At 51.1% G+C, this 18,285-nt stretch overlaps 1 protein-coding gene across 1 annotated transcript; it reads right to left on the reverse strand.

The window, feature by feature from the left end:
* Positions 1-42: 42 nt before the first annotated feature.
* On the reverse strand, positions 43-16,918 carry LOC122392012 (feline leukemia virus subgroup C receptor-related protein 2-like). The gene is made up of 8 exons (XM_043386425.1): positions 16,834-16,918; positions 12,979-13,397; positions 10,571-10,801; positions 10,182-10,323; positions 3,617-3,819; positions 2,715-2,818; positions 1,676-1,939; positions 43-1,427 (listed from the first exon to the last, which is right to left on the reverse strand). The coding sequence occupies exons 2-8, from the start codon at positions 13,294-13,296 to the stop codon at positions 1,271-1,273; spliced, it is 1,419 nt and encodes a 472-aa protein (XP_043242360.1). The 5' UTR covers positions 13,297-13,397; positions 16,834-16,918; the 3' UTR covers positions 43-1,270.
* Between the last annotated feature and the right edge of the window lie 1,367 nt (positions 16,919-18,285).

An 18,285-nucleotide genomic window follows, 5' to 3' on the forward strand; every position in this document is an offset into this window, starting at 1 on the left:
TTCCAATTGTTTCACTAACTTGTATTTTCAGTGAATAACATATTGAACGGGATAATATGTATTTCACTATCAAATCCTGATAGGCGATAACATCTGCGACGACACTTTGCCACATCATTAGGTACTTCAATTGCATAATTCTCATCAGGTAATTACTGGTAGCTGGTAACATTCGGTAACCACCAGTGACATTATGGCACTGAAGTGCACGTGAACTTGACACTCAAAAATGAATACAAGGCTCGTCCGGAACATGTTGCCAGTTATGCGTCATCATTGCACATATACATTATTCAATATGCATGCCAGAAAACAGGACATGCCTCGTCCACCTTATGTTTGCCATGCTTAGGTGTGAACGATATAGCGCAACCCGCCTCCATTTTACCGAAAGTCGGTGACAGACAGGTTTTGAGTATGATCGCCATTGGCTGCGCCATGCTGCGCCATCCGCACAAAGCAAGACATTAGGAGAACCGTATCACATTTTCAAGTTCGCATTCCACCGTTATGCTGAGTGGGCATCGAATAAAACAGTATCCCCGTTTGGGAGGCACAAGTATACGAAAAAGTAAACCCCCGTCCATTGGACATTCATAATAGACAACCACATCTACGCCAATCAAGAACCGAAACCACGATTTATAACATGCGAGATGTACGTATACACCAGCAACCATCCTGAGCCTGTAATGAATGGCTGCCGTGCTTGCCTGGAAGACGGCATACGCCTTCACAATAATGATGAGCGTAGCATTGACGCTTCCGTGGAAGTCGCGCAGCCCGTACACGATAATGAGCAGTATTCCTTCACCAGCACTATATGTGGCTGGCGAAATACGAGAGGCAAGGCTGCAGAGCCAGGAGCTGCTCGCTGAAAACTGGCCCTCGTTGGAAGACAGGTCTGGCTGCCTGTATCGGTATTTACTTTTATGGAATAATTGATCAAATAATTTGGGCTGATTTCTTCAATGCCTCAAGAGATAAGCTGTGCTTGTAATGTTGTTTTGTCAGTTAAATGAATGCCTTAACGTTTAAAAGTAAAATGACCTGTTATATATGGCCAGGCTGATTCAAGTATCATAAATGGGAACTTCAACAATGAAAAGACTTGAACATTGGCTTAATGCCAAACAATGAAGGCATGACTACCAACAGGCCACAAGCGATCACTTTTCCACATAACCGCGATAATTACGGTCAACGAACAATATCAATATATCCACAGACAGTTCTCGCTTTTAACAACTCCAAACGGCCCGGGTGGCGGCTAGTTCCCGTTCGGCTGGGTTTTCTCAGCTGCTGGATGGCTCATGTGCTCCTGATGTGCCCTCTGACGACGGAGATCCGACTTGATCATGGCAGTCATCACCGAACCGAGCAGGAGCATCCCTGCCAGAGCCAGATTCGCCGCCCGATCCCCGTGGCTGCCGGGAAAGTAAGTCATACTGGGGTCAGATGGTGTCGACTGTCGAGAGGTGTTCGAAACTGGTTTTGAGCTGCAAAGGTTTTGAGCGGACACAGGTCCATAGATGATTCGAGAAAGGTGCTTCTTTTAAAAGTTCAGCAAACAATTTTTTCGTCTGATGGTATGCCAGCTTATACCCAACGCAAAGTAGCACGTTTGATACCAAAAGTGAAAAGCGATCCCCTTCAAATCACAGCAGCGTCTTACGCTTTGAGCAGCTTCCCGTCGGCGATGGTGAAGATGATGCCGAAGAACTGTGCGGAGGCGTTCAGCAGGCCGGACGAGGTGCCCTCCGACTCGGGGTAGGTGATCTCCGCCGCGAACTCGAACCCGACTGGCAGGTAGCCGGTCATGAAGAAGCCCAGGAGGCCGGCGGTGACGTACACCACGCTGATGTAGCCCACCGGCAGGGTGAACGTGTAGGCGATCATGCCGCCCACGCTGAGCACGTAGACGGCCAGCGTGGTGCCCCTGCAGGTCGGCAGCGGTCGGAGGTCAGAGTTCCGGGAGGAATGGGTGCCAGAGCCGCCAGATATGGCATTATTAGGACACTGATGGTCGTCAATGAAAATACGAGCGGACAGCGAGAGAGATATACCGGGTAAATGGGCCGCGAGGAAAAACAATGGCGTGGCAAGTGCTCTCTGTGGTCGATGTCGGCGCAATAACATCCAGACCACTGCGAGAAGTGCCGATAAGAGCCTTCATTACCCGACCGTATGTTATCGGTCCGTATTTCTTCCGCTCTTTATGAAGCTCTGTTGATTTCCTAAAGGACGGTAAATGTTGACCACACTGAAGGAGTGCGCATCGTAAAAATAGTCAGTCCTACCATTTGCACTCTTCCAGCTTGGATTGCTCAAGGACGGTCTTATATCTGAGCATTAAATCTGCGCCAATGTCGGAGGCTGCTTTCGAAGGAAATCCGGTCCTTCACTGGGCCAGGCCGGAAGGACGGGAAAAACAACCTTTGGTATAAAGCTCGGTGTGGTGCTGCGTCCACACAGATGTCGGGCAGCAGTCACAAACAACTTATATTGGAGGTTCAGAGAGGAAATGAGGAGCTCAATTTGAAAGGCGAAGCGGAAAAAGAAAAAATTATGGCATTGTAACGGTAACATAACACAAAGTCGAAGCATGTGATAAATCTGGTATGATGATAAAAACGCTCACCAAATAAAGATGATCCAAGTAGCAACACACACATGCATGGTCTTAGTTTTATCATATATGGGACCGTACTCACTTGAAGCGATGCGTTTTGTCCAGTATGATTCCACAGACGACCGACCCCAGCATGCCGGCCAGCACAATCACCAGACCTATCCTGCCAGCGTCCTTCTCTGCCGACTGAAAACGATACAGATCAGCGTCATAGGGGCTGTAAAATAATTACATCAAGATAAACAACAGCCACTCAAAAGCAATTAGCTACTGCTTTTTGTCAAATAGTGTGGCATTCGACCCTCAGTCTCTATAAAGCCCCTGTTTAACGCTAGACTGCACGGAAAGGCAATGTGTCACCAAACGGTTACGAAACAGCGTTGCCAAAATAAACATGAAGATGTTTATGCCTACGGTGAACGCAAACAATATGGTCGAAAAGTGGCCTGTCCGCTTTGTTAATGGCAGTGCAATGCCCAGAGGCACCCCGTGCAAACTCTACGGCGTGATCACTGACGGCATGCATGTTCTGATGTTTCGTAGAAAAGACTTTTGTTCGTGGGAACAGGTGGTTCAGAAAATATTTACTGAATGCTGCTTACTGTTTTATATTATTTACTCATCAGCGTGGCAATTTAGCCTTTACGTGGTTAATCAAATAAAAGCTCGATTTATTACACAAATGCACGGGTCGATTGCACAAATAGTGCTGTTTCGCTTCCCGTGCCAGCGTGAGGGATGACACCATAGACATGGAAAGATCTATGTCGGTCAGACGTGAAAACGTGCAGCTCAACTCCTTCGTAGCAAAGTCATTGACTTGCCGAAGTCCATGTGACTCGTAAACGGCGGAGGAAGATAGAGGAGTGACGTAACGGTGGTCAGTCAAAAAGTTGGCTCGTCTCGGAAGAAGGCCGCTGATAGACGCTATCTGATGAACATTTGAACACCATGGACCCCCTCCCTCCAATCGCCACCACTCACCGGGTAATAGATGAGGACCACCTGGTTGAGCAGCGTCGACAGTGCATAGAACACGCCGACGTTCATGCCGTAGGTAACGAGCAGCAGGACGTAGTGACGGTTCTTCAGCAGCCGGACGATGCTCCTCAGGTAGTGTTCCTCTTCGGCCTCGCGCAGTGCCGCCTGGGCCGGGGACGGAGGCAGCGGGGGCTTGTCTTGGAAAACTGCCGCGTGGTGGGGAGAAAGTTACGACGCTGCTTCGGCATGTGGTGAGATGACAGTCATACCTTGGAATGTTGTTACACGTTAGGGTAATGGTCACGTAGTTTACAGACAGGCGGCAATGCACGGCACGGATATTGATTCTGCCAGTGCCGGCGTCCCTTTGACTGGTGATAAGTGAGCATTCGTGCTCTAACGCTAGGGACCCTGAGAAGCCATACCCAAACTGTCGCCGGCGCCACCTCCCCCCATCCCCTGCTCTTCCGTCCCAAACCGATCAATCGGCCGTACGTCGCGTCGGCACAGTCACCGATGCACTCAATGCCATCGTCTCGCCACTCCAGGGCTCATCGTCCAGCCATGACCAGTCTCAGCCTGCCCCTGTGACCGGCACCCTTTGTACTTTGGCTGGACCTGTGCCGGCCCGGTCCGCTCGCTACCGTGAACCCAGGAGCGCTGCAGTAACGGGATGGAAAGGGACAGGACAGCGGGACAAACGGTGATAGTTGATGACAGATGTGGTGTTAGCGCGCACGGCGCGGTCAGGTTAGTAATGAGATGTCTGGCTAACGGAACGATAATGAGTCAGACACTGCATCCCTAGTGCAGCGAACAATGAATGAACTTGCTCGATTAGTTCCTTTTCGTGTGCTATTTTTGAAAGTTGAAAAGTAACAACTTACATACTAATATTTGGCGGAAAACATGATAGAGTATTCTGTGAAAATACTTAACCCTCGCCCGTATAGGGGGGGGGGGGTCGAACGGACCCCCCCCTCGGTTTTTCGTGAATAACTCGCGTAACAAGCGGCCGATCGCGACGAAACTTTCAGTACCCTCGCGTTAATCAATTTTACACCTACCCTTAAATTTTCATGACCCTGACCCTAATGACCTTTGACCTGTGACCTACTTTTCGAGACCATGTTTGGCCGGAATCGCGATTCGGCGTATGTATGTCGGCTCGCATTAGCCGCGCGTTTGCAGTCTTTTCGTGGTTTTAAGCGTTCAAACATGGGATATGATGCTGCTCCCATGCATTAGGGTGGGTGTCAAGGTCACCGGAAGGTCAGGTCAGGTCATTGATCTTTGATGACCTTGGTTCACTTTTTCGAGTTTTACATGTTTCTAGGCCAGTTTTTGGAGCTGAATTTGAATTTAGCAACCATATGAACATTTACGAAGTAGTTTTGGCACCTTTGTAACATGTTACGAAGCTGTCAGAGGCGGTTGCCACCTACTACGAATACCCTTACTGGTTGACCTGACCTGACCTGACCCGACCTGGCCTAAATGCATGAAGACATCATCTGTGATCAAAACGAACATGATATTCGTGATCAGCATCCCGAAAAACCCCATAGCAGCCACGCTTTACGACTTTCTAACAGGTCCCGATTTTCCCGGTTTTCGGGTCATTGGCCTGACCTGGAAGGTCAACCGATGACCTAGGACCTTAAAATTGGGTATCATCGGCTTCCTCTTGTCACGGGCAACACGCTCGTTTTTTCCGCGAAGCTCTAGCTCGATCAGGGGCGAAACGGCAAGGGGGGGTCCAACGGACCCCCCCCCCCTTGTACGTTCGCGGCTGGAAAAACACCAATACGGGCGAGGGTTAAATTACTCCGGATTTATGAGCGTTTATAAGTTACATGGCATGGCCGATTAACATAATCACCAAATGGGTGGTAAACAACTAATATTTTTTATATCGGCGGAACCTTTTTTCTGTATGCGCAAAACGTGTCTAACCGATTGATATCACTGACGCACACTGCATTGAAATTACTGCATGCTGACTGACCAGAGTGTCTCGTAAAATCACATACTTTTGCTATTTCGCAATCACTTTATGGCGGGTGACTAAACTGACCGTTACACAGCGTGTTCACTTAGCGCGGGCCACTCTTGACACGCCTGCCGTCTTAGAGCTCTATCGCTCATCTTTGACCGGCAATATGTCACACTGTCCCTGCCTGCCGTGTGTGTATAGAACCGCGTATGAACCGCGCTTTCAACACGCCTGGCGCCGAAGAGTTATGACCCTGCCGGGTGTGATACACAGTTTACACACTGAGGAGCCGCTCTGTCGCGGGACAAGTCGGCGGGGTGCCGATGACAGGTCACTAGGGGGCAGGAGATGGACGAGGGTATACGTCCGATCCATTGGCACTGAGCTGATTTAGCGGAGAGGTGCAGCCTGGCTTGGACCATGAAAATGTAAGACGACATTTTAAAAGCATTGACTCGTTGCTGTTGTTCTTGAAAATGCTCTTTTTATACGGAGATATTATACGAATACTGCATGGGGGAGCGGGCAATAGCAAAAAATATTGCCCGATGTGACGTCACTGTCGCCCGAGGGTGAAGACCGAAACAAGTGCTATTGCCCGAGGCGAAGCCGAGGGCAATAGCACTTGTGGAGGTCTTCACCCGAGGGCGACAGTGACGTTACAGAGGGCAATATTTTTGCTATTATGTTCAAATGACGGCCCAGTTCTAGATGACTTGACTAGCCAATCACGAAATCAAACTGAACAGTCTGAGAAAACGACGATAAAATTACGACATTTGAATTTTTGTTCAAACACCACTGCGCGAGCAACTTACTATTGACCGTTGACATGGCAACCGCTTCTCACCTTCAGAAAGGTCAGTAACCTGACACTGAAAGGTCAGTAACCTGATGCCGGGCAATAGTAGAAAATATCTCATGCCAAATTAACACAGGAGCCATGTAATAAAGACCACTGTTGACCTATAGGTACAGTTGATAGAGACCATCAACAGCGGGCTGATCCGCGGCATAGATTCGTGGGACATCTCCAGTATTTCCGCGCCAAAGAGGTAATTGACGTATTTCGCCCCCGACTCATGAAACACAAGGTATTGTCGACAAGTCCAGTCATGGTAAATTGAAAACGTCTTCTTCAGTCAGTCCATATAGGCTAAAAAATGAGTTGTATCTTTTTCAACATTTAACTGCTGATAGAAAGTGTATAAAATCCTAGAGGCAGATAACAAGAGACGATAAATAATACACATGTGAAACGGCACTGACATTTTGACAGGGATGGACAGCTTACTCTAATTCAAATAAAGACAGAAGATGGTGAGAACAGTGGAAATGGTGCATATAATTATAAATGTGCAATGTGCAGGTACTGCAGCTAAATGCCAAACAAAAATGCACTTATTTGTGAAAATGGTGCTGCTGCTGTGCAGTTTCTAAGGAAATAGGTAATGTGCGGTGCCAACAATAGGTGCTCTGAAAAAGGAACATCCCATTTGTGCTGATACACTTACCGTTATAAGTCCCAGCTGGGAAATGCGTGTCACACACATACACTAAACGTTTAGAACGAAATGAGGAAATTGTGCGCGTAGTGAAACACTTACGTCAAGGCTACGTTACTGCACCTACGGAAGATACACATATGGGCGTTACGAATATGGTTCAAGGTATGAGTGTTCCATCCTGCATCGATATCTATTTACATTTCGAGTTTACTGCCAAAGACATGTTCTGGGTCTATTGCAGTCGTTTCATACAAATGTAATATAAGAATATGATTCGAAAATACATGCCACATGTATAGAGCAATTCACCGTTGCATTGATTTCGATTCAGCCTCCAGCACTGGCGGATCCAGGGGGGGGGGGCCACGGGGGCCATGGCCCCCCCCCAAAGGCCTAAAGTGGCCTGTTTGGCCCCCCCCCCAAAACGTCAGAAAAATTTCTAAGAAAATATACCTTGATGGAGGTTTTTAGCCACTTGGTGAAGTAAAGTTTCCACAGCATAATATGGAAGCAATATGGTAGCAGTGAGGGTCAGTCAAAAGTTGCGCGAGCGGAGTCGACCTTCGACCTTCACGGCACGAGATGGTCGCCCTGCGGGCGGCTCTCAACCACCTGCTGGAACACCCCGCGCATACGGAAGACCCCGTCGTCATATGCACGGACTCCCAGTCCGCACTAGCGGCGCTCCGAGAGGGGCCAGCGGCCCAGAGCTCCCCGCTCGGCTCCGAGGTATGGGACGCCCTACGCCGGCTGACGACGGGTGGCCGCAGAATCCACCTCCAGTGGGTGCCATCCCACTGCGGCCTCGGCGGCAACGAGGAAGCCGATCGACTCGCGGGAGAGGCCGGCGCCCTCGACCAGGAGGACACCATGGTGGACGTCCGCACCATCCACCGCGCCGCAGCCAGGTCAGCGCGCGTCCGTACTGCCCAGGCCTGGCCGGCCGGGTGGTACAGAGACCTGATGGGCGGTCGACTCCCACCACCAGTATCGGGTGAGGACCGGTCGACCGCGGTGGATATCCACCAACTGAGAGCAGGCCACTGGTCCAGCTCCAACCAGTGGCGTCACAGAGTCGGGCTGGCGCCCTCCCGGCAGTGCGAGCAGTGTCCGGACCACAGCTGCCCTGCGGCCCGCTGCTTAGTATGCCGGGAGGAAGCAGACACCCCAAGGCACGTCCTGCTGCGCTGCCCGGCTCTAATCACTACAAGATTCAGACTGCTGGGATCCATACACCCCAGAGAGGAGGACGTCCGGAGCAGCGACATCATGGCGGCCATAGTGACCGCGTACAGGTCGCTCCTGAGCCGGACGGCTACGTCCCGCTAAGGGACGGAGGGAAATACAACAACAACAACAACCTTCAAAAAAAGACTGTTGTTTATGGCGCGGCAGCTGGTAGTTGGCGGTGTTTCGCGTGGTGTGGCATCACTGGCGGATCCGGGGGGGGGGGGGGGTAGCACGGGAGCCTGAGGTGCCCCTGACAGGCCCGTGGTGCCCTTGCTAGGCCTGTGGTGCCCCTGGACCCTGGCAGGCCTGTGGTGCCTCTGGCGGGCCTAGGGTGCCCCTGCTAGGCTGCTGATGCCCCTTGGACCTGACAGGACTGTGGTGCCCCTGACAAGCCTTAAGTGTCCCCAACAGGCCCGTGATGCCCCCGACAGGCCCAAGGTGCCCCTGCGGCCTGCGTGATGCCGTGATGCCTGCGAGGCCGGTGGTGCCCCTGCGAGGCCGGTGGTGCCACTGCGAGGCCGGTGGTGCCCCTGCTAGACCGGTGGTACCCCTGGCAGGCCTGTGGTGCCCCTGCTACGCCGCTGGTGCCCCTGGGCCCTGACAGGACTGTGATGCCCCTGACAGGCCCAAGGTGCCCCTGTAAGGCCGGTGGTGCCCCTGTAAGGCCTGTGGTATCCCTACTAGGTCTCTGGTGCCCCTTTGACAGGCCCATGGTGCCCCTGCGAAGCCGGCGGCGCCCCTGGCAGGTCTCTGGTGTCCCTGACAGGCCTGGGGTGCCCCTGACAAGCCTGTGGGGCACCTCACAGGCCCGTGGTGCCCTTGCTACTTGCTAGGCCTGTGGTGCCCCTGGCGGGCTGGTGGTGCCCCTGCTAGGCCGGTGGTGCCCCTGACACGCCTGTGGTGCCCCCGGGCACCAAGGGGGGTCATGACCCATGTGGCCCCCCTTGGATCTGCCACTGATACATAATATATTGATTTGTAAAGGCGTTATGGCTTATGCAATATGCAATTGCAGGCACTTGGTATGCCTCACTTATCCCTTATTGGGGGCTCTGGCGGGCTCCTGAGGGCCCACGTCTATCTCCGGGAGCCCTTGACAGGCTCCTTTGGGTCCTTTCAGTCCACTATAGCATAAGAGGTCTCCATGCGAGTCCTATACATCTGAGGGCGTACCCTGACGTCTGAGGTACCCAACTGCAGCTCCAATGGTCTCTTACACTGGCGGATCCAGGGAGGGGGCATTTAGGGCCATGCCACCTTCCCAGAGGTCTAAAGTGGCCCGTTTGCCCCCTCCCCCAAACGATAATGAAACATAGTTCAATCAGTGCGTGGCCTAGGAGCCGAGTTAGACAGGGGGTGTTTTACCACCTCCCGGCCCGCAAAGGGACCCAAGCACTGACTCGAAGCGGGTTAACTGGTCGACAAAAGCAATGGTAAGTGCTTACAAAGTAATATAAAGGCATGGGTCGGGTGGGCTACCATTTATATATTTTTCTTTCTAGTTAAAAAAAAAATCATAGTGTCGGGGCTGTGACGAAAAATAAGTGGCCTAAATCCGATGAGAAAACAGGATTTGGGGGTACCCTAGGTTTGGCTCCAGCATGAGTTGGCCCCCCCCCAAAACGCAAGCCTGGATCCGCCAGTGGCCTCCAGGGAGTCTGAAGTGCTTTTCTTTGAGTCACTTTATCGTTGACAGAAAATGTTTCTTGAGTCGCTTCATCGACAGCAGAAAATGTAGTTAACTATCAATATCAAAGACCCGGGGGCACTGATAATTCATTGAAGCCCCGAAATGTCAGCTGTAAAGAAAAAAAAATACAAGACCCCAGCTTACCGAAGACGATTGTGATGAAGAGAATCGTGGTGATGGCCGCCTGGCCGTAGAACATGATGGAGAGGTCGCGGGTATTGTCTGCCAGGTCCATCGAGTTCCTCACAATCCACGGAGGGATCAGGAAGCCCAGAGCGCAGCCCAGCTGTGACCGAGACATAAAGGCACGGCTCAGTTGAGTGGTGTGATTCGTAAAAGATATACGTATTATCGATTATTTCAATGTTGTACGTGAATAGCAGGTGGCAAGTGCTTTACTGGACGAGCTGTCTTGAAATATTTCTACAACATCGCTAAAGAAAGTCCGTCTAAATCCACTATTTCACTACCAATGGCGTTATTTCACGGTCGGAAATTGCTGGCTTAGCCACACAAAACCGCTCTCCACTCACCTGATTGCCAAAAACTCCGATGGCGCAGGCCGAGGAGACCTGGTTGGGGCCAAACCACACCGCCGCCAGTTTCGGCGGGATGCCCAGGATAAAAATCTGCGAGGCGGCCGTGATCGTCTGTCCGGCGAACGTGACGAGGAAGCGGTCCGGGTCGGGCGCCAGACTGCCCACTTTGACCCAGGAGCCGACCATGGTGCCGAACGAGCCAAGCAGCACCGCCCACCGCAGGCCCTGGCGGCGGTGGAGGTGGCCGTCTTCATCTTACTGGTGGTGCTACCGCTTGGCATCGGAAAATGGTCACGCCAGCGATACTGTGCAAGCAAGAGGCTCAGGGGCGGATCCAAGGGGGGGGGGGTCACATGGGTCATGGCCCCCCCCTTGAGGCCCGGGGGCCCAAAGACCTGCCAGGGGCACCACCGGCCTATCAGGGGTATGACAGGGGCACCACAGGACCGCCAGGGGCACCACAGGCCTAACAGGGACACCACGGGCCTGGTGCCCCTGGGCCCTGACAGGACTGTAACGCCCCTGACAAGCCTGAAGTGTCCCCGGCAGGCACGTGGTGCCCCTGACAGGCCTGAGGCGCCCCTGCAAGGCCGGTGGTGCCCCTGGCAGGCCTGTGGTGTCCATGGCAGGCCTGTGGTGCCCTTGCTAGGCCTCTGGTGCCCCTGACAGGCTTGTAATGCCCCTGGAAGGACTGTGGTGCCCCTGGGCCCTGACAAGCCTGAGGTGCCCCTGACAGGCCAGTGGTGCCCTTGCTAGGCCTGTGGTGCCCCTGGCAGGCCTCTGGTGCCCCTGACAGGCTTGCGGTGCCCTTGGAAGGACTGTGGTGTCCCTGGGCCCTGACAAGCCTGAGGTGCCCCTGACAGGCCCGTGGTGCCCTTGTTAGGCCTGTGGTGCCCCTGGCAGGCCTTTGGTGCCCTTGCTAGGCCGCTGGTGCCCCTGGCAGGCCTCTGGTGCCCCTGGCAGGCCTCTGGTGCCCTTGCGCCCGGAGAGGACTGGTGCCCCTGAAAAGTCTGAAGTGCCCCTCGGCAGGCCCGTGGTGCCCCTGACAGGCCCAAGGTGCCCCTGTGAGGCCGGTGGTGCCCCTGGCAGACCTCTGGTGCCCCTGGCAGGTCTGTGGTGCCCCTGGCAGGTCTGTGGCGCCCCTGGCAGACCTGTGTTGACTGGTGCCCCTGCTAGGTCGCTGGTGCCCCTCACAGACCTGTGGTGCCCCTGGGCCTTGACAAGCCTGAGATGCCTGGCTATGACAGGCTCGTGGTGCCCCTGATAGACCAGTGGTGCCCTTGCTAGGCCTGTAGTGCCCCTGGCAGGCCTCTGGTGCCCCTGCTACCCCTGCGCCCGGAGAGGACTATGGTGCCCCTGAAAAGCCTGAAGTGCCTCTCGACAAGCCCGTGGTGCCCCTGGGCCCTGACAGGCCCATGTTACCCCTGCGAGGTCGGTGGTGCTCCTGGCAGGCCTCTGGTGCCCCTGGCAGGTCTGTGGTGCTCCTGGCAGGCCTGTGTTGACTGGTGTCCCTGCTAGGCCGCTGGTGCCCCTCACAGGCCTGCGGTGCCCCTGGAAGGACTGTGGTGCCCCTGCCCCTAGGGGTGCTCATGGGCCCAACAGGCCCGTTGTGCCCCTGACAGGCCTGTCGTGTATACTTGCTAGACCTGTGGTGCCCCTGCTTCCTGGCAGGCCTGTGGTGCCCCTGGCGGGCCTGTGGCGCCCCTACAAGGCCGTAGGTGCCCCTGACAGGTTTGTGGTGTCCCTGGAAGGACTTTGGTGCCCCTGACAAGCCTGAAGTGTCAAGGACAGACCCTTTAGACGCCAGGGTCAAGTTCGTCGGACTGACAACGATTTGCTTACCTGATAACGTTCCTGGTAAGCACTCACTACTCAGCGTCCACAACATATATACACATAGCACATTTATATATACTTGCTTACAATTGGTAAATGTGGTTGTGGCTAAGAGCTAAGATACTGACTAAAAAGAAAAAAAAGAAAAAAAAACTGAAAATGGGGGCACCACCAAAATGAAGTGGACGAAATCCGTTGAGTTTTTAATTTTGGGTATAGGTAGGGGCACCACTTCGATTCATGACCCTCCCCTTGGAGTTTTCCTGGATCCGCCCCTGAAGAGGCTGAAGAACTCGCGCAAGAAAAGTTTTGATAAATAAAGAAAAGAGCGTTTTAATAGAGGTAAAAGAGAAGCGAAATGGGAAAAGTTATTTTATTCAAACAATGGTCTTACAAATGGTTGTGGGTTTCATTGGAGATCGTCAATGTGCAAGTAAAAAAGTGAAAATGCTCTACTGCACAAGGAGTGCCTACATTGCTCTCCGGTGATAATTAGAAACAAAAACCCTTACTTCAACAGTTTCACTCAGGGACAATTTTGCACCAACGTATGATGTCTTCCTCACCTTTTTGTCCAGAATCCAGGCAGCTGGGAAGATGAGCGGTATGTAGAGCACCATGTATATCATGGACGTCCAGTCGACGGAGAACGCCGTCACATTGTAGTAGCGTACGATGATGTTGTTGATGATGCTGTACTGGATCCACTGGAAGGCATTGGAGGTGGAGTAGAGAACAAACAGAGCCAGGATCGGCCAGCGGCGCTTGTAGATTTTGCACTCGTAGTTCCGCTTCAGAAGGGCGCTGTCCGCGGTCAGAGATTCATTGGTTTCCACCGTGGGCATAAAGACCGGCACGGGCTCTGATCCCGCCGCCGAGGTCATGGTGAGGTCAAAGTCAGCGCGGTCAGGAGGTCAAGGTCAGCACGATCAGGACCGGCAGCTGCCCTCTTCTTGCTTCTGCAGTGCAGCTGGTGGCCGAAACTCTGGAACAACGTATAGACGGCCGGAGTTAAATGATGGAGTTTTGTGGGGAGGCAGTAATCTTTCTAAAGATTTCAAATGCACTAAATGCGTGAATATTTATTCGAGTACCACACAACGTGCTATAGCAATAGGGAAAATATGTGGTCAAAAATAAATGAAATATGAGGATGAATGGAATGAAAATTGAAGATGGAATATGCGAATAGCGACAGCAACAGCATGGCTATGACAATAATGCAAGCGAGATAGCTGACAAAACACGATCTTGCATAACTTCGAGGACGTACAAAGAAGGTAATTTTTGGTATGCAGCACGTGATACAAAATATTTTTTTTCAAAAATAGACGGATAGACAGAAATCATCCAGTTCCACTCTGGCTACAAGCTTCGAGTATTTTAATCAAAGCTCACCATGTTAAAATTGAATCAGTGCACTGTCCTTCTAAAGCACAAAATTAAGCCTTATACTTGTTTGACAAAATGCATAGGTACCTACGATGCTTCTCTCTCTCTCTCTCTCCTCTCTCTCTCTCTCTCTCTCTCTCTCTCTCTCTCTCTCTCTCTCTCTCTCTCTCTGCCTCTCTTCCTCTCTGCCTGTCTGCCTCCATCCTTTGTCCCTCTTTCTCTCTTCTCTTGTTGATTGCAGCAGGATATGCAATTATTTTTTACGACAACTTTTCTACCAGGTTGACAATTTCACTGTATAATACAACCGAAGAGATGGTCAAGGTAGATCAGCTATGACATTTATAAACTAATTATTGTTCACGGTTACATATTCAGTAGGCATTCATCTCAGTCTTTGCATTGTCGATCTTGCAAGTATTGTTGTAAAGGTCCATTATCACCGAATTAATCGATGTATGTATACTGAAAAACAACGTTCAAATCACGTTGAGTTGGCACACGTTGTCCACCGTGCACAGCTCAGTCTGAGCTGCCGACACTTGACTAGGTTAGCGCTAGGAAGGCCAATTACATCACAGCTTAGTTCGCGGTTCGGCCGCTACGGAAGTGCATCGTAAACCGATCTGCTTCAATGTGACGACCGGAATTGGATGAACTAGTGGCAAACGACCTCTTCAACCCCCGCTCTGAACTCTCAGTTGCGTCGCTCGTCACAACAATACACGTTTGCCCTTGCAAAGGATGCAAACTGCAATCATAGGCCCCCGGACAGCTCAGGGCAGGCAGACATTAGCCGTTTTCACGCAAGCCATCTGGTACACATTTGGTGCACATCTGGTGCAGATTAGGTGCAGATATGGTCAAATTAGGTTCAGTGTGTCTCTTAGTACCTAGCTATCAGCTAGGGTTGCACTTATTGCTTATATGCCTACTTTGTCATATTATCAGAGAGCATCATCGATTAAAACACTGAAATAAATTCTTAAAATGAAGATATTTGCTGTAAAAGAGATAAGGTGCAGATTTGGTCAAATTAGGTACATTCGCCGGATAGCCCGTTGTGAAAACGGCTACAGTCAGTCGGATGCCGTGGGTGTGTAGTCGAGTGTAATGCTGACAGCACCGACATGACTGGTGGTACTCGTATGTACTGACGTTCGCCCGGACCCTCTTCATTTGTTCTCATTTCCTGAGCTGGCTGTCAGGCTGTCAGGACCTTCGTCAGAGTAATGGTGAAAGACGGCCGCTCCAGTGGGTGCTGAGACAATAGTTAGTCATCCACTCCAGTACCTAACAACAGACAACATGTGTAGTGTGTACTTACCAACAGGCAACATGTGTTCAGATGTTGCATCGTGGTTAATGCTGCATCGCATTTTGAAAAGATAGGGTAGGAAGGCATTTACTTTTGAACGGATTTTAGTAAGAGTATGGGACTTTGGGTTGAAATAATTGGTTGCGTAAGAAATTGGTCAAAAGGTGTGAGTTTCGATGGACTTTCAGGACGTTATAGGTTGAAGTCGCGTGTGACTCTCAAACGAAGCTTTCGTTTGGTCCTAATCTGTGAAAGATCGGCCATTTCAGCAATTAATCTTTCCGCCATGAAAAGGCAGCTGAAGAAAAATACAAATGGTCGATATCGTCCTAAAACCCGAAGATGCGATCTCACACGCCACAAGGATCAGCTTCTCACGTCATGTAGATGAGATGATTGCACTGTTGATGGCTTGCACGAGGTGATAAATAATGAGCATTGTGTTCACAGTTCACACAGCATACAAGTAAACACAGGCTGCATATATACCTCTGTATACAGAGGTCTATGGTTTGAGCGATGCGTCGCTTCTTGCAGTTAACGCTTATTGAGTTGTAGTTGCTAAATGAACGGGAGTTATGGTAATCTAACCAGCAATATGAGCTGATTATCTTGCAAGAAATCTGAAACTAAATAATGCTTCCGTAATGTATTACATTACCAACTGATACAGGCACCGCGCGGCAGCACACATGTTGCATTGGAACGGTAAGACTGGGCAGCGGGGCTATGCTTTGACATCTCCTGTCGTTGACCGTCGCCCAGTGTCCCAGCTGTCACTGAGAAGCCCCCTGTTGCACGCGGACTGAGTCAGCCCGATCCTCTGGCTCGGTGTCGCTGGCTGCCTCCTCGGTGTTTACTCAGCAGCGGTCGTCACCGCGTTAACCGACCTTAGCATGGAACATGAGCGTCCCGGCCGGTCACACGCCGTCCAGCCGGGCACAGGGGCCGGTATGAGGGCGTGACACCCATTACTAGGGAGGTATTTAGCGACCACGGACGGTAGATGACTGGAGCCCTGAAGGCTATTTGGTCAAATTTTGTAAGCTACAGCCAAAAATGTAACGTTATAATTTGAGAACGTGAGATTTCTATGCCTCTTATCTGAAGCGCGCGCGATGCAGCCTGTTGCATATGTGGATTGTCATTCACATCGGAACCATCCTGACCGAGATCTTTAAGCGTTCCGTCGCACAATTCAGCGATACCGACCATTCCTACTCGACTGGATGCTCCCGTAACGCCACGGGTGTCTCCTGGCCGGACACTTGGACGTTGGACCCCGCGTGGGTCAGGCACCGGAGACGTCCTCGTGTGAATGGCTGTCGGCGACCACACCGCCTCTTCACATTCACGTGCAGCGTAACGTGATAAGAAAACGAGGAATGTCGATTGTTATCGTCATTACCGAAAATAGTTTTCATTCCTCCTCCCTAAACCTAGCTCCTTGATTCCATTTCCTTTTCATATCCCATGGCAGGCGTTTATGAACAAATGACGAACAATGCGACAAACACTTGTCGCTGCTATACTTATAGTACGTCACTACGAATATAGCTCATATGAAAAACGTCCAATCAAAGCCGGAAACAACAATCACATCAAATTTCATGCCACTCCCGGCTTGGCCAGGTCAGGTCAGGTCAGGTCGAGTGGGCCTCAGGTCAGGTCAGGTCAGGCCACCCAAGCACATGTTTCACGGCCACCTCACCTGTTCGTCGACACCCGGGTGTTCACGTGCCCCTCGGCGGCTCTGGCAGCCCGTCCCGCGCCACACCAACTATATAAATACCGCCTCTGGCGCAGGCCCCGCCGGCGGACGGTGACGTCAGCCATCGATCGTGCTACCACAGCGCCACCTGTGCTCTCGTCGCCCCAGCGTCGGTATCGTCGGCTGCGCGCCTTCGGGCGTCGGGGGCGACGGGCAGCGGCGATTGGGCATATGCGTGGATCGCTATAGGAATATTGATGCATGCATATTGATTGAGCCCAATATTGCACAGTTGATAGTTGGCTTTTATTAACCTTTTAATGTTACATAATTCAGACACCGTGCAATCTTTATTTTTATCGGTAGCTTTTACCCAAATGATACTTATGAATAAAACTATTCACTTTTATTCTAGATTTTTTTTCTGAGATAGGTAAAAGAGTCGTGCATATAGGCAACCCAATAGCGCGAGTAAAACCCAATTGTCGAAAAGCACAGTAAGTTGCAGCTAAGCAATAACTAACCAGTCAGTTCATCTTGGTTGGTTTATTGGCGATTGGCCTTCTTTACCTTTTTAGGCGCAATTTCAAAAAGTTAAAGGCCAAATTCAAAAAGTGTTCGTTCGAAATGCGCGTGAACGTTTTGAATTTGGCATTAATTTTTTTTGAAATTGCGCCTAAAAAGATGTAGTTTATGGCATGCATAGCACGCATTAGTCACAAAAGATAGCAAACTTTAAATCACTTTCAGATCCAAAGAGCTGCAATACCCTTATCCAAATACAAGTTTTAACCCGCGCACCGACGGGGGGGGGCGGATATCCGCCCCCCCTGAGGTTTTTCGCGGATAGCGGGAAAACCGCGGCGCGTAGCGCCGCGAAATTTGGTATGACTATTCTCTCATCAATTTTACACATGGTGTGCAAGTTTGAACTTCCTAACTTTTAAGGTCAGGTCACCAGGTCACTTTGAATGACCCAACCTCAAGTCACTTTTTTGCAACTTTGTCACCGTGCCAGAGCTACAGTAGATGTCGGAGGCCTTTGAAAGTCGCAGGATGTTATTAGGTCATTAGTAGCTACAATTTGTATATCTCGGAATTTTGATGTCGGTGACCTAAGGTCAGGTCAATTTCGCGACCTCCCCATTATAAGTCAATGGGGGAAAAATCAACCCCCTGTTTTTACCACTAAAACGGGTCGGAATGGCCCCATATACCATACATGACTTCACATACGATCAACCTTCACTACCTTGAGGTCTGTTTTGCTGTTGGGCAGCTGTAAGGTCATGTGACGTCATCAAAGGTCACCAAAGGTTTTTTGCCAATAACTCCTTACAGGAACAAGATACAGCCGCGCGGATGGTTTCATTGTGTTCAGCTCGTCAAGACGCATCGAATGATATACATGATGACCTCGAGGTCACGTGACCTGAGGTCAACCTTTGACCT

This window comes from Amphibalanus amphitrite, unplaced genomic scaffold (genome assembly GCF_019059575.1).
Source record: "Amphibalanus amphitrite isolate SeventyFive unplaced genomic scaffold, NRLGWU_Aamphi_draft 000465F_arrow, whole genome shotgun sequence".
Taxonomy (NCBI): domain Eukaryota; kingdom Metazoa; phylum Arthropoda; class Thecostraca; order Balanomorpha; family Balanidae; genus Amphibalanus; species Amphibalanus amphitrite.